This window comes from Cervus elaphus, chromosome 21 (assembly GCF_910594005.1).
Source record: "Cervus elaphus chromosome 21, mCerEla1.1, whole genome shotgun sequence".
Classification (NCBI taxonomy): domain Eukaryota; kingdom Metazoa; phylum Chordata; class Mammalia; order Artiodactyla; family Cervidae; genus Cervus; species Cervus elaphus.
Window position 1 is genome coordinate 42,966,626 of NC_057835.1, and position 15,875 is coordinate 42,982,500.

Consider the following 15,875-nt stretch of genomic DNA (forward strand, 5'->3'; position numbering starts at 1 on the left):
TTGACATTGTCAGTCTTTTAAGATCGAGATGTTCTATTCTCTTTTGGGGAATCAGGAGTAATCACACCAGAAAAGGAGCTAAAAGTCAGTGTGGCAGGGGGAACCCAGCCACTCCTGCTGGCAAAAGAAGAAGATGTGTCAACAAAAAGATCAAAGCCTACAGAGGACAATAAATTCTGTCACGAACAGGTACACATGGTTTGTATTTTTCTTTTTTTCTCCCTTTGCTGGGTAAACTTTTTTTTTTTTAAAACTGTTGCCCTTGATCATTGTAGAGCCCCCAAACCATTCCATGCTGTTGAAATGTATGTAGACACTGTAATTGGCAAGGTCATTAACTCTTGGTCTGACTTCTAATGCTCCAAAGTCATCAACAGCCGTTAACTAATAGGAGTCATGTTTATTCGATATTTTCCAGTTCTATCAGTGTCCTTATTGTAACTACAATAGTAGGGACCAAAGTCGTATCCAGATGCACGTCTTGTCACAACACTCAGTACAGCCGGTCATCTGCTGTCCCCTCTGCCAGGACGTCCTTAGCAACAAGATGCACCTCCAGCTTCATCTAACACACCTGCACAGTGTGTCTCCGGATTGCGTGGAGAAGCTGCTCATGACAGTAAGGCTAACAAATGTTGACGCATGCGTGCCATAATCTCTGTGAAGGTGTCAACATAAAATCTGTCAGTATTGTGTGACAGAAATGTATTTCTTCTGGTGGTGACAAACTCTTGCTGACCGTGTTGTAGAAATCACAAGTAAAGGCCCATTTATTTCTCCTGTGACTGGGGAATAAACCCCAGGTGTGATACAAGGCATAGCTGATTCAACAACACAGATTTTGCAGCCTTATTCTCATACCTATAGTGTTAAGCAAATGATTCCTGTGGGCACTAGGAGTTTTATCTTTGCTTGGCTATCATTTCTGGGCTACGGAAACCTTCAAACTTATTTTTTAAAGAAAGAAAAGTAAAGAAAAATACAGCATTGCCACAGCATTGATCTGAAATTTGAAAGGAGAGCATTGACCTATAAGAGTCACAGAATGTCCCTGCTTTGGTTGGAAAATATAACTGGGGTACACAACGGTCTGGGGTAAAAGGTGATGGAGTCCATGATGTCTGGGGTACCTTTGTCATGAACCCCTTTGGTTTTCACAGGTGCCTGTCCCTGATGTTATGATGCCCAACAGCTTGCTACTGCCAGCAGCCGCCTCTGAGAAGTCAGAGAGGGACACATCTGCAGTCATCACAGCTGAGGGGGCTGGGAAATATTCAGGTATGCCAGCCTATGACCAGGATCTGTGCCAGACACACTCTGGGCTTTTTATTCATGTTGCTGATCTAGCATCATTATGATCAAAGATTTTATGTTTTTGAGATGCACAAAGGAAAAAAAAAAACACACATTTCCAAAAACCATCATTTCCAAGGCATATCTACTATCTGGTTATCTGTAAATGACCCTTTGTTGTTATTGTTGCTCTTGAGTTGCTAAGTCATATCTGATTCTTTTGTGACCCCATGGACTGTGGCTCACCAGGCTCCTCTGTCCATGGAGTTTCCCAGGCAAGTGGGTTTTCATTTTCTTCTCCAGGGGATCTTCTCGACAGGCAGATTCTTTACCAGATTGACCTGGGAAGCCTAAACTGTTCTTGGGGGACCTAAATACCACTGACCAGGAATATTTTGTGGGTTCTAATTCCTGAACACTGGTTATACCCTTGCTATCACACTGCTGGTAGCATGCTAACTCTGACTTATTTTCTTCCCATGCTGAAATTCTTTGAGGTCAGGGGTGATGTCTTTGGAGGTTCCTCCTTAACAATGGTGGTGGTGGTTTAGTCGCCAAGTCATGTCTGACTCATTGCAACCCCAAGGACTGTAGCTCACCAGGATCCCCTGTCCATGGGATTCTCTAGGCAAGAATACTGGAATGGGTTGCCATTTCCTTCTCCAGGGAGTCTTCCCAGCCCAGGGATCAAACCCTCGATCTCTTGCATTAGCAAGCAGATTCTTTACTGACTGAGTCACCAGGAAAGCCCTTCAGAGGCTGCTGCATGACAACATTCATTGGCATTTAATCTGTAGACTTCCTTCCTCTAAGGTCTGTTTATGCTTTCTTCACACAGGTGACAGTCCGATGGATGACAAAAGTATGGCGGGTCTCGATGATTCAAAGGCTAGCGTGGAGATAAAGAGTGAGGAGCAGAAACCAACTAAAGAAGCCACAGAAGTGTCGGAATGGAATAAAAATAGCAGTAAGGATTTGAAAATCTCCGACACACTGCAAGATCAGTTAAGTGAACAGCAGAAAAGGCAACCGCTCTCTGTCTCAGACCGCCACGTTTACAAGTATCGCTGTAACCACTGTAGCTTGGCTTTTAAGACTATGCAGAAGCTTCAGATACATTCCCAGTATCATGCGATTCGGGCCGCCACTATGTGTAACCTCTGCCAGCGTAGTTTCCGTACATTCCAGGCTTTAAAAAAACACTTGGAAGCAGGCCACCCCGAACTGAGTGAAGCCGAACTTCAACAGCTCTATGCCTCCTTGCCCGTGAATGGGGAACTGTGGGCAGAGAGTGAACCTATGGCCCAGGAGGACCATGCCCTAGAGCAGGAGATGGAGAGAGAGTACGAGGTGGACCATGAAGGGAAGTCAAGTCCTGTGGGCAGTGACAGTAGTTCTATTCCAGATGACATGGGCTCTGAACCAAAGCGGACCTTACCTTTTAGAAAAGGGCCAAATTTTACGATGGAAAAATTCCTCGATCCATCTCGCCCATATAAGTGTACCGTGTGTAAAGAGTCGTTCACCCAGAAGAACATTCTCCTGGTCCATTATAACTCAGTGTCTCACCTGCACAAGTTGAAAAAGGTTTTGCAGGAAGCCTCCAGCCCTGTCCCTCAAGAAACCAACAACAGCCCAGATAACAAACCCTACAAGTGCAGCATCTGCAACGTTGCGTACAGCCAAAGCTCAACCTTGGAAATCCACATGAGGTCTGTGCTCCATCAGACGAAGGCGAGGGCGGCGAAGCTGGAGCCCGGCGGTGGCCATGCACCCGGCGGGCACGGAGTGGCAGCCAGCGTTAACAGTCCCAGCCAAGGGATGTTAGATTCCATTAGTTTAGCAGCAGTAGGCAGCAAAGATACCCACTTAGATGCCAAAGAATTAAATAAAAAGCAAACTCCGGAATTGATCTCTGCTCAACCTGCCCATCACCCACCGCAGTCACCAGCACAGATTCAGATGCAGCTGCAGCACGAATTGCAACAGCAGGCGGCCTTCTTTCAGCCTCAGTTTCTCAACCCCGCGTTTTTGCCCCATTTTCCTATGACCCCAGAAGCGCTGCTGCAGTTTCAGCAGCCTCAGTTTCTCTTTCCCTTCTACATCCCCGGGACGGAGTTCAGTTTGGGGCCGGATCTAGGCTTGCCAGGCTCTGCAGCCTTTGGCATGCCGGGCATGACGGGAATGGCCGGGTCCCTGCTTGAAGATTTGAAGCAGCAGATTCAAAGCCAACATCACGTTGGCCAAACTCAACTGCAGATTCTCCAGCAGCAAGCACAGCAGTATCAGGCCACACAGCCCCACCTGCCCTCCCAAAAGCCGCAGCCACTGCCGCAGCAGCAGCCGCAGCAGCAGGCCAGCAAGTTACTGAAACAAGAGCAAACCACCGTGGCCAGTGCCGACTGCCCCATCGTGAAGGACGTGCCCTCTTACAAGGAGGCAGAAGAGATGGCCGAGAAGCAAGACAAGCCAAAGCAAGAATGTGTAAGTGAAGGCGAAGGGCTCAAAGAAAGCAAAGACCTCGGGAAGAAGCCGAAGTCCTCGGAACCTTCTATCCCGCCGCCGCGCATCGCTTCAGGGGCCCGAGGAAACGCAGCCAAAGCCTTACTGGAAAACTTCGGTTTTGAACTGGTCATTCAGTACAACGAGAACAGGCAGAAGGTACAGAAGAAGGGCAAGAGTGGGGAAGGCGAAAGCACGGAGAAGTTGGAATGCGGGACGTGTGGGAAGTTGTTCTCCAACGTTCTCATTCTCAAGAGTCACCAGGAGCACGTCCACGGCCAGTTTTTTCCGTACGGAGCGCTAGAAAAATTTGCCCGTCAGTACAGGGAGGCCTATGACAAGCTTTATCCCATTTCTCCATCTTCTCCGGAAACACCGCCTCCCCCACCTCCACCGCCTCCCTTGCCTCCTGCTCCTCCGCAGCCTCCTTCCTTGGGGCCGGTGAAACTGCCCCCCGCGGTCTCCACCCCTCTCCAGGCCCCAGCGCCCACTCCCCCGCCGCCCCCCGCCCCCCGCCCCCACCCCCTCCACCGCCTCCCCCGCCCCCACCCCCTTCCGCACCCCCGCAGGTCCAGCTCCCAGTATCCCTGGATCTTCCCCTCTTTCCGTCCATCATGATGCAGTCGGTGCAACATCCCGCCCTCCCGCCCCAGCTCGCCCTGCAGCTGCCTCCGATGGACACGCTCTCGGCGGACCTCACTCAGCTCTGCCAGCAACAGCTCGGCTTGGATCCCAACTTCCTGAGGCATTCGCAGTTCAAACGCCCGAGGACGAGAATTACAGACGACCAGCTGAAAATCCTGAGGGCTTACTTCGACATCAACAATTCTCCGAGTGAAGAACAGATCCAGGAGATGGCGGAGAAGTCTGGCCTCTCGCAGAAGGTTATCAAGCACTGGTTTCGAAACACGCTTTTTAAGGAGCGGCAGAGAAATAAGGATTCGCCCTACAACTTCAGTAACCCTCCCATAACGGTTTTGGAAGATATCAGAATGGACCCCCAGCCTTCCTCCCTAGAACATTACAAATCAGACACATCCTTCAGTAAAAGGTCTTCCAGGACCAGGTTTACTGACTACCAGCTTCGGGTTCTTCAAGACTTTTTTGACACTAACGCTTACCCAAAAGATGATGAAATCGAACAACTTTCCACCGTTCTCAATCTCCCCACCCGGGTTATCGTTGTCTGGTTCCAGAATGCTCGGCAGAAGGCGCGGAAGAGTTATGAGAATCAAACAGAGACAAAAGACAACGAAAAAAGAGAACTCACAAATGAACGGTACATCCGAACGAGCAACATGCAATACCAGTGTAAAAAGTGCAGTGTGGTTTTCCCCAGGATCTTCGACTTGATCACGCATCAGAAAAAGCAGTGTTACAAGGATGAAGACGATGACGCCCAAGATGAGAGCCAAACCGAAGACTCCATGGACGCCACAGATCAGGTGGTGTATAAGCATTGCACAGTGCCTGGCCAGACCGAAGCAGCCAAAACCGCTCCTGCCCCTGCGGGGGGCTCTGCTTCTGGGACCAGCACCCCCCTGATCCCGTCACCCAAACCGGAACCGGAAAAGACGTCTCCAAAGCCCGAGTATCCCACAGAAAAGCCAAAGTCGGGTGACCCCTCGCCCCACCCTCCAGGCACCAAACCAGCCCTGCCGACAGCATCTTCTTCCTCGGACCCGCCACCGCCACCGCCAGCCTCAGCCGCTCAGCCCCTGCCACCCAAACCGCCCCAACTCCTGGGACGACCTCCCTCGGCTTCTCAGACCCCCGTCCCTTCCAGTCCGCTGCAGATTTCCATGACTTCTCTCCAGAACAGTCTACCTCCACAGTTACTGCAGTACCAATGTGATCAGTGTACCGTTGCCTTCCCTACCTTGGAGCTCTGGCAGGAGCATCAACACATGCACTTCCTGGCTGCTCAGAACCAGTTCCTTCACTCCCCGTTCCTGGAGCGGCCCATGGACATGCCCTACATGATATTCGACCCCAACAATTCCCTGATGACCGGACAGCTGCTGGGTGGTCCTCTCACACAGATGCCCCCGCAGACGGCTTCCTCCCATCCCGCAGCCCCGGCCACCGTGGCCGCTTCCCTTAAGAGGAAACTGGATGAGAAGGAAGAGAACAACTGCAGTGAGAAGGAAGGTGGGAACAGTGGGGAGGACCAACACCGTGATAAGCGCTTGAGGACCACCATCACTCCGGAACAACTGGAAATTCTCTATGAAAAATACCTACTGGATTCCAACCCCACCCGGAAAATGCTCGATCACATCGCGCGGGAAGTGGGGCTGAAGAAAAGGGTCGTGCAGGTCTGGTTCCAGAATACAAGAGCGCGAGAAAGAAAAGGCCAGTTCCGGGCCGTGGGTCCAGCACAATCGCATAAACGCTGTCCTTTCTGCCGAGCCCTGTTCAAAGCCAAGTCAGCTTTAGAAAGCCACATTCGCTCCCGGCACTGGAATGAAGGCAAGCAGGCAGGTTACAGCTTGCCTCCAAGCCCTTTAATATCCGCCGAAGATGGCGGAGATAGCCCGCAGAAATACATTTATTTTGATTACCCATCTTTGCCATTAACGAAAATCGATCTCTCGAGTGAGAATGAGTTGGCTTCTACAGTGTCGACACCTGTTAGCAAGACGGCAGAACTGTCGCCGAAGAATCTCTTAAGCCCTTCTTCCTTCAAAGCAGAATGTTCTGAGGATGTAGAGAATTTAAACGCCCCTCCTGCTGAGGCTGGGTATGATCAAAATAAAACTGATTTTGATGAGACTTCGTCCATTAATACAGCGATCAGTGACGCCACCACCGGAGACGAGGGGAACGCAGAAATGGAAAGTACCACGGGGAGTTCCGGAGAGGTGAAGCCAGTTTTGTCTCCTAAAGAGGGCAAAACTCTCGACGCTTTGCCGAAAACAGCGACCACCCCCACCACGGAGGTCTGTGATGAGAAGTTTCTCTTCTCTCTCACGAGCCCTTCGATACCTTTCAGTGATAAAGATGGTGACCATGACCAAAGCTTTTATATCACGGATGACCCCGATGACAATGCCGACCGCAGTGAAACGTCTAGCATAGCTGACCCCAGTTCGCCAAATCCATTCGGCTCCAGCAATCCTTTCAAATCCAAAAGCAACGACCGACCAGGTCACAAGCGTTTCAGAACCCAGATGAGCAATCTCCAACTCAAGGTTCTCAAGGCTTGCTTCAGTGACTACCGAACTCCAACCATGCAAGAATGTGAGATGCTAGGGAATGAGATCGGTTTGCCCAAACGTGTGGTCCAGGTGTGGTTCCAGAATGCAAGGGCAAAGGAAAAGAAATTTAAAATTAACATAGGGAAGCCTTTCATGATCAATCAAAGTGGAACGGAAGGCGCCAAACCAGAGTGTACCCTCTGTGGGGTGAAGTACTCTGCCCGCTTGTCCATCAGAGATCACATTTTCTCCAAACAGCACATTTCCAAAGTGAGGGAGACCGTTGGGAGTCAGCTTGATCGGGAGAAAGATTACTTGGCTCCCACGACCGTTAGACAGCTGATGGCTCAGCAAGAACTTGACCGCATAAAGAAAGCTTCAGACGTGCTGGGCTTAGCAGTGCAGCAGCCAAGCATGATGGACAGCAGCTCCCTCCACGGCATCAGTCTGCCCGCAGCCTACCCAGGACTCCCGGGCCTCCCCCCAGTCCTTCTCCCTGGAATGAACGGTCCATCCTCCTTGCCCGGATTTCCACAAAATTCAAACAGTAAGTCATGTCAAGGAGAGTCGTCTAATGAATTAAGTGATATTAGTCAGCCAATGACATGTAACCAAGAATAGGGGTATATCGGATCTCTTTATTTCAGTAAGTGAAACCATTAAGTTATTTGGAATATATATTTCAGTGGCCATAGTTAATAACCAAGCAGTACACCACCCCAAACATGTGCAGAAAAAGGTAGATTACAGGTAGATGAGAGTCTCAGAAATACGCTATTTATATCATTATATCTCAGAAACATTCCTTTTTTAATTTCAAATGGCATTTCAGCACAGACCTGTGACATGAAATTTGTTATACATATTAAGAAAGTAAAGTATTAAAGCATTCATTGGCATCTTAATTTATGTTTTTCCAAGGAATACTGATTTTTTTTTTGGCTTTTGTACTGTTTTGGGTCTTTTTTCCCCCTTAAATGACAGGAAGTTCAAAAGCTAAGAGCCTTCTAGCCACAGGAATGCCTCTGCATTATACCTAGCAGGTAGTAAAACAGATACGTAAAATTTAATTACTAAGAATTCACTTCTATGATAATTTGTACAATTTTCCTTTTAGTAGCATTCATTTTGTTTCTTATTGTTTCAGTATATTTACAACCTTAAAAATACATTAATAGTACTTCATATCTTTCTACCACCACCACTAGCCTAGATTTATAATCAAGACAGAACAAAATGGCAACTGCTTGAGGCACTCCTAGATGATGACTCCAATTCATTGCTTATCATGACAAATGCAGTTTGTACAGTTTAGATTCTGTGAATAAGTATAGGTATCTAGTTATTGAAAAAAAAATGTATGAAGTGTTACAGGCATTCATGTAGCCACACATATAACAAAAGTGGTACCTTACACAAACTAAGAAAAAAAAAGATTCTAGTTTCTTTTTAAGCTAAGTTTTATTTTCCAAATTAACAGTATTTTTTTTTTTTAACAAGGAAATTATGACTTTCCAAAGAGACATCTAGAATGAACAAATACATCTGGGAAGTTTCCAAAACATGATAGGAAGGCTTTTTTTTTTTTTTTTCCCCATTTTCCAAATTAGACTTTTTACATAAATTTCAAACCTTTCAATTTCATCCTCTGATGGCAATTTTCATTTTAATGTGACTTTGGAAAATATTCCCATTTTTAGTTTGGGAGACATAAAAACAGTGGTGTCAGGTGACCTCTTGGCCACAGCTAACTCAGCTGGTTCCTTGTCCAGAAAGACTTGTTGGCTTTAGAGAGAAGCAGAGTGAATCTCCAAATACAAAGAGTTCTACCCAGAAAATTCATTCAAGGTCCTTTTCTTTAACCATAGCACCAGTTACTTTCCACTGTCCACCTATGGGTACGGAACGTACTTGGGCTTAATTATCTGAATATTCTTAGGGCCTTAAATATTAGAGCTACAATTATGTGTTTGTCTGTACCTTTCAATTAAGTCAAATATAGTTAAAGAATAATGCAATGGCTAATTGTTTTGCATCTGAATGTATTAGTCTTCTAGTCTCACTTTATATATCACTGTGATTATTAACCAATATCTAGAAAAATGTCTTACATGGAAAAACTACTATGATCAGTTATGTAAAATAGAGCTTTTCCACATAATGTCTAATGTGGAAAAACTCCATGAACACATATAAATTTGAAAATTATGTAAAATAGAATAAAATTTGGTATTTATAATGGGCTAAGAACAGTTCAAGTATGTGTGCCTTTAATCTGCAAGTTGGCTTTGATGGATGATCCTGTGGTCACCCTCCTAAGTGGTGATCAGGACGTCTTGTTTTTCTCTCCACCGGATCAGAAGGCCTTTGCTTAGACAATGAGTCCTTCACTGACTGCCTTTCTCCTTTGTCACTCTGAAACTAGTAGCCAGAGGGCCTGTGCAAGAGAAAGCCAGGAGGGAGAGGAGAGAATATGTTTATGAAATACTTAAACAACCTAACCTTTCTCCTCATTCTACCACCATAAATATAATTTATATCATTCTTCTGAAATATGGATTGGCAAAACTATCAGAGTTGTGGAAAGATGTTAGAGGCAGGCCCTTGTTGATGAGCACTGTTTTTTTTTTCTCTCTCTCTCTCTTTTTTTAAATTATAAAATATAACACATTTACAAGAGACTTGGAAAATACAGAATAAAGTTATATATAGTTCCACTATATATTACAATTATTTTTAAGTAGATAAATTAAGATTTTCAGTTGATGTTTCAATATCAAACTCTCAAAAATTAGTAGACTGAATATATAGAAAAGTAGGATATAGTAGACCTGAAAAACACCATGAACCAGTTCAACATAATTAAGGTTTATACAATTTTCACACAACGGTAGGATACAAATTCTATTCAAGTTCCCATAGACGATAAACTTGGAGAAGGCAATGGCAACCCATTCCAGCACTCTTGCCTGGAAAATCCCATGGATGGAGGAGCCCGGTAGGCTGCAGTTCATGAGGTTGCTAAGAGTCGGACAGGACTGAGCGTCTTCACTTTCACTTTTCACTTTCATGCATTGGAGAAGGAAATGGCAACCCACTCCAGTGTTCTTTCCTGGAGAATCCCAGGGACAGCAGGGCCTGGTGGGCTGCCGTCTATGGGGTCGCACAGCGTTGGACATGATTGAAGCGACTTAGCAGCAGCAGCAGCAGCAGACTATAAGCTAGGAGACACTGGAATATATCCAGGGATATAAAACAAGGACAAAACTTTCATGGTCTAAAGGTATTAAAATCATACAGAGTCTAAAAAAAAAAAAATCATACAGAGTCTGTTCTCTTATCATTGTGGAATTATGTTAGAAGTCAATATAAAAAGATTTGAAAATGACACACATATTTTCAAGTACAATTTACCAAGGGAGATCTTTGACTTAGCCATTGAAAGTCTCAATAAAGTTAGAAGACTCAAAAAACAGAGAGGGCGAGTGCAGAGAAGAAAGCATTTAAATGAGAAATTAATATCAAAGTGGGAAGTTAATATCAAAGGTACATTAAAAATGCCATGAACTTGGAAATTAAATGTTGACTTTTAAATGATGGGTGTATCTAAGTAGCCATAACAAGGAAAAATTAGAAAATACAATAAAAATGAAAAGAGAATTTACCAGAATTTGTTACATGCAGCTGAAGTTTTTAAATGCTTCAGGTACCAAAGGTACCATGTATCGGCTCTTATGATTAAATCATGGACCAAAACAGACGAGAGTGTTATATAGAGAAAAGGTCCATGAACATACCTACTAGAATTTGCAATTTCTCTTGAATTAGTTGTTTGTTTTTGATGGAGTTTAAACATTAGCACAGCACAGTTACCAGCAGGATCTCATCTGAGAGCCTGAATTCCCGCACTTCCAGCTCACATCTTTTTTAGGTTAATTGATCTGTGGTGGGTACTGCTGAATATTTTAATTATCTCATGGAGTAGAGCTGTGACTCTCCATCTCACTATCAGCATCTTCCTACTGGATTCCATTTCATCAAACAAGTATCTCCTATGCTCTGTGAAAGAAATAGGTATACCAGCTAGGTGAAATAAAAGAAGAAAATTACTTCATAAGCAGAATATTCCTGTATCTCTCACATGCGCTGGGCTCTTCTAACAGTTTATTATTCATATGAATAAATTTTTTTTTTATGAATAAATTTTGATAATACGATGTGTTCACCTTGGGCCCATTTTAAGATTTTGTTCCTAAGAAAATCACTAAAAAGTGCTTCATTGAATGAGATCAGCCATAAAATAAGTAATAAGTCTGATTACAACGGCTGCACCCGCAAACTGACTTACTTGAAATGTACATATTCAGTTTAGCATTTATCAACCTCCAAATTTCCTGATTTTAAATACCCATTTTGTTCTTTTTTGGATGGAATTCTTATTGTTTTAGCAGCATTAATTCTCATAAAACTTTTTTATCTTAATTTCCAAATTATTTGGTCTTTCAAGATCACAAGGAAGACCCTTTGAAGAGTAATATCCAACATGTGAGCCTGCTTCCTGAACAATGACTGAGGCCTGTGTTCAATATCGGGCTTCCCAAGTGGCTCAGTGGTAAAGAATCTGCCTGCCAAGCAGGAGACATGGGTTTGATCCCTGGGTTGGGAAGATCCACTGGAGGAGGAAATGGCAACCCACTCCAGTATTCTTGCCTGAGAAATCTCATAGACAGAGTGGTCCAGCAGGCTACAGTCCACAAGGTTGCAGAACAGTTAGACACAACTTAGTGACTAAACAAAAACATGTTTAGGATCACTACTTACTACTACTTAGTTTTTAACAAAATGAATTATTTTCTGCTAAAAAATTTTTCCACATTTGTCTTTTTCTATCATGATCATATGCAAAAAGGGAAAATAGTAATAGAAAATCATATGCCTGTACACCTGGAAAAAATTAGAAAACTTTCACATTTTATCCTTTAGGAGGTTAGCTTCTTTTGGCTTTTTCCTCAAGAAGAATAGGAAAATAACTTGATTTTCTATTTTTAACATATTTACTTTATTGTTTTAAGCAGTGTCTGATTCTTTTTATGTGTCTAATTTTTATATGTTCCATTAGTCTCTGGAAATACTGACTAACCCGGTTCCCTTAAATGGAACTTTAGAACATGCCTTTGCATTTTTCTCATACCTCAGTGTAATATACTAGCATTTTTTGGGTAAATCTAGATAAGAGTAAGTATTTAATAATTTTAGCACAATTGTCTTTGGCCCATGTACATCATAAGTGTTATTTTTCACCTCAAGAATAAATTTTTCCTCTGGGAGACCTAGATCAAAGCAACTTGGGGAAAAAGCACTAAATCTATGCTATGTTCATGGGGAGACAGGCATTTTCTTCCAAAAAGCATTACTTTGGGGGCATAGACAGCAGTTTCAGACTTCACTGGGGGCTCAGATGGTAAAGAATCCACCTGCAGTGCAGGAGACCTGGGTTTGATCCCTGGGTCCGGAAGATGCCCAGAGAAGGAAATGGGTACCCACTCCAGTATTCTTGCCTGGAAAATTATATGGACAGAGGAGCCTGGCCAGTTACAGTCCTTGGGTTCACAAAGAGTCAGATACAACTGAGCGACCAACACACTCTAGCAGTTTTGGGAAAACAAAACTAAACAAAATCACGGTAATAGGAGATCATCTGTAGGAAAACTTTAATCTCTCAGTGAAATTTCAGAGAATTGGACCAGGAGTTAGGGAACAGGAAAGAATGTATGTTGTATAACTGTTGTTGTCAGTCGCTAAGTTGTGTGCGACCCCATGGACTGTAGCCCACCAGGCTTTTCTGTCCATGGGATTTCCCAGGCAAGAATACTAGAGTGGGTTGCCCTGTCCTTCACTAGGGGACTCTTCCTGACTCAGGGATGGAACCTGCATCTCCTGCATTAGCAGGAGGATTCTTTCCCACTGAGCCACCAGGGAAGCCCCATCTTTTGTAATTACCACCACTTATTCTGCATCGTGATTGGTGTTCAGTTTTTCTCTTCTAAATCTGGTTTTCATACATCAGTTGACTACGGAATTTTTTATTGTGAACTTCTACAAGTGTATGTCTTTTAGTAGTAGACCTGATGTACATTATTCATTATCCTTAGTCTGTATCTCATTTACTAAAAATTTTGCTTAGCTAATTGTTTAACTCAGCTTACTCCTCAAGATGTTGAATTTCTAAAAATCCTAGATAGTCTTTGACTATAGTAGTTAAGATTCCTACTGCAGTCTTCTAAAAATTTTCATTACTTTGTTATATGACCTCTAGACAAGAATTTGTAGACCCCATCTGATAGGAAAGCCTGAGTCAACAAATATCGATCTACTTGCTTTCTAACTACCACTGCGATTTTTTAAAGTCTTAGTTCCTTAAAATTTCTCTTGTCTTAAAGTCTCATGTCAGAGAGATAGGTAAGCCAGCAGTTTCCTTAGATTTAGGAAGGAAAGCAGTTAGGCAGTAGAGGGATAATTATTGAGTATGAAGTCTAGATGTTCTTGACCCAAAACTAAGATTGGCATTATGAGTAGGCAAAAGAGGCTGGCTACCAACCTAATATCATTCTAACAGTACAAGGAAGGATCTTCTGTCCTCCATAAAGCTTCTTCCACTCAAATCATTCATGCCTGAAACTCTGTGAATCAGGGATTAATTCTTTTGAATTAATACACTACCCTCTGTTAAGTGGAAAATCGCTGAGAATATCATGAAATCAGAATATCATAGCAAAAAAAAGTTTCAAATTATCTAATCTAGTATATATTGATCCTTTTCAGACATGGGTTTATTCATATCTTTTGTTTTTTGTGTTTTTTCTTGTTAATAAAATTTTACAGAGAGACAAGTGGAAAGATTAAGACACCAGGCATCACAATGTAGGAAAAGGCAAGGGAGTTGTGGGTTTGGGCCCCAAAAGCAACCCCATCTTTCGCAGCTTTCTCTTGGTCTGTGTCTAAGTCCCATAGAATCTAAGTCTATCATATTAAATTGGATTAAATATCCAGGAATTATTAATAACTCATTATTCCTACCATAGCCCTGCAAATCTTAAGCCAATTTCATTTAAATTTATTTTGAATGTGTCAGCCATTCTGCTGTGAAATGTGGATATTTGCTATCAGTTTCTCCTGGAAACACAGTGTTACTAGTTTCAAGGATTATTTTCTTTCATTTTCAATATTCCAATTGTTTAATATTGGAAATAGATTCTATTTGACAGGAAGCTGAATTTGAGTGACAGCTATAAAATTTAGTTTCCCCACTCCCACATCTACCATTGAGTTGTAGATTTCTTTCTGTCAACTCACTTTACCATACTAGGACTCCATTTACTTACTTTAAAAAAATGGAATTTTTAGCATCTGTCCCCACTTACCATTGAGGATATTGGAAGACTATTCCCTAACATGATGAAAATTCCTTAGATACTGTTAATAATACAACTACAGAAATGATTTCAAAGCAGGCAGGTCAGAGAAAAATTGGGTGTGGTGAGGTTGAAAAGAAGAGCAGCCAGTAATAAGATAGGGTAATTGACAGTAATATGATAATGATTGGGGTCAGGTTGAGAATGATGTTGAGGACTTGAGAGTATCTTGAATGCCAAGCCTTAGACAAGGTTTCTCAGCTGGGTAAAGGCCAATTAAAAAGTTAAAGTTCTTTTTCTAGCTAAAGAAATGTGTGTCACTTTTTGTGTCAGTTATTTTTCTTTTTTTTTAACACCCAAATGTTGCATTTAGCATAGAAGACTAGCCAATATTTAAAAAAGAGTTTTCCCCGCAGCTACACACTGCAACTTCATTCACCTTCTCCTAGTTATTTCTTCCATCAGCCCATCAGACCTCCATCATGGCCCTTATCTGGATCATTTGGTAGTGAGCCTTCCTTCATTGAAGAACAAACCACAACCCAATTAGGCTTCCAGTCTGTTCCTCTTGCAACCAACTGTATTTGCCTCTAAAAAAACAGAGTCAGGAAAGGCACAGACTTTTACAGTTCCCATTTCTACCTTGAGTTGTCTTTTAGTTTTTCACCCAACTATCCAGAGCCTAAAACTGGCTTTGAGATAGGCTTTTACCAGCCACTACCTTAGACTGCATGCTTGAAATCCAGCAAAGATCTCTTCCATTTCAAGTCACACTCTACCCCACATGTGTCTGCCTACTGAGCATTTAGTTCTCCTTCTCTAATGATATGAGAATCATTTATTCCTACTACAAGTAAACCTGGAAGAAGCATGTTTGGCCATTGGGGGAAGGCGATGGGGTGGAGGGGTAGTGATAAAGCTGTGTGTTGACACATGCAATTCCTATCAAGTACTGTTGGCCAAAGTGTCATAATAGGGAGTAATGAGTGAGTAGCTTACCCTGTACCCTGAACAATGAAATCAGGCCTAACCACGCTCTGTCCTAGTGAAGAAGAGCTTAATGTCACTGCTAGCTGTTATTTGGTATCTTCAGCAGGCATTTACTACTGCCTTCTTTATCCGATGCAAAGGTATTTTTCTATCAGAAGTTAGGCAGAAAAAACAAAATGAAATTCATTTTTTAGTGATAGCTGATTATTTTTAGTGAATGTGGTCATTGTTAGACTGCTCCAGTGAAGGACAAGTGGGTCTACCTTCCCAGAGGTACAGTAAAAATTGGTTAAAATGAAGGAGGGGTCTTGCAAAGTGTATCAGTTAGAAGGACCCACGGGTTCACCAGGTTGTTGTTGTCATTATTGTTTTCTCCTAGCCCACTGTCGAGCATTTTGTTCTCTGAGTAAAATCTTGCTCAACTAAGTAGAGGGTTTCCCTGGTAGCTCAGACAGTGGTAAAGAATGGGCCTGCAGTG

At 43.2% G+C, this 15,875-nt stretch overlaps 1 protein-coding gene across 1 annotated transcript in view; it reads left to right on the plus strand.

Moving 5' to 3' along the window:
* ZFHX4 (zinc finger homeobox 4) overlaps window positions 1-15,875 on the plus strand; it is a 201,243-nt gene that overhangs the window by 180,749 nt on the left and 4,619 nt on the right. The window contains 5 exon segments of the mRNA XM_043879158.1: window positions 56-189; window positions 419-619; window positions 1,161-1,278; window positions 2,132-4,302; window positions 4,305-7,542. Coding sequence (XP_043735093.1) covers window positions 56-189; window positions 419-619; window positions 1,161-1,278; window positions 2,132-4,302; window positions 4,305-7,542 — 5,862 coding nt within the window.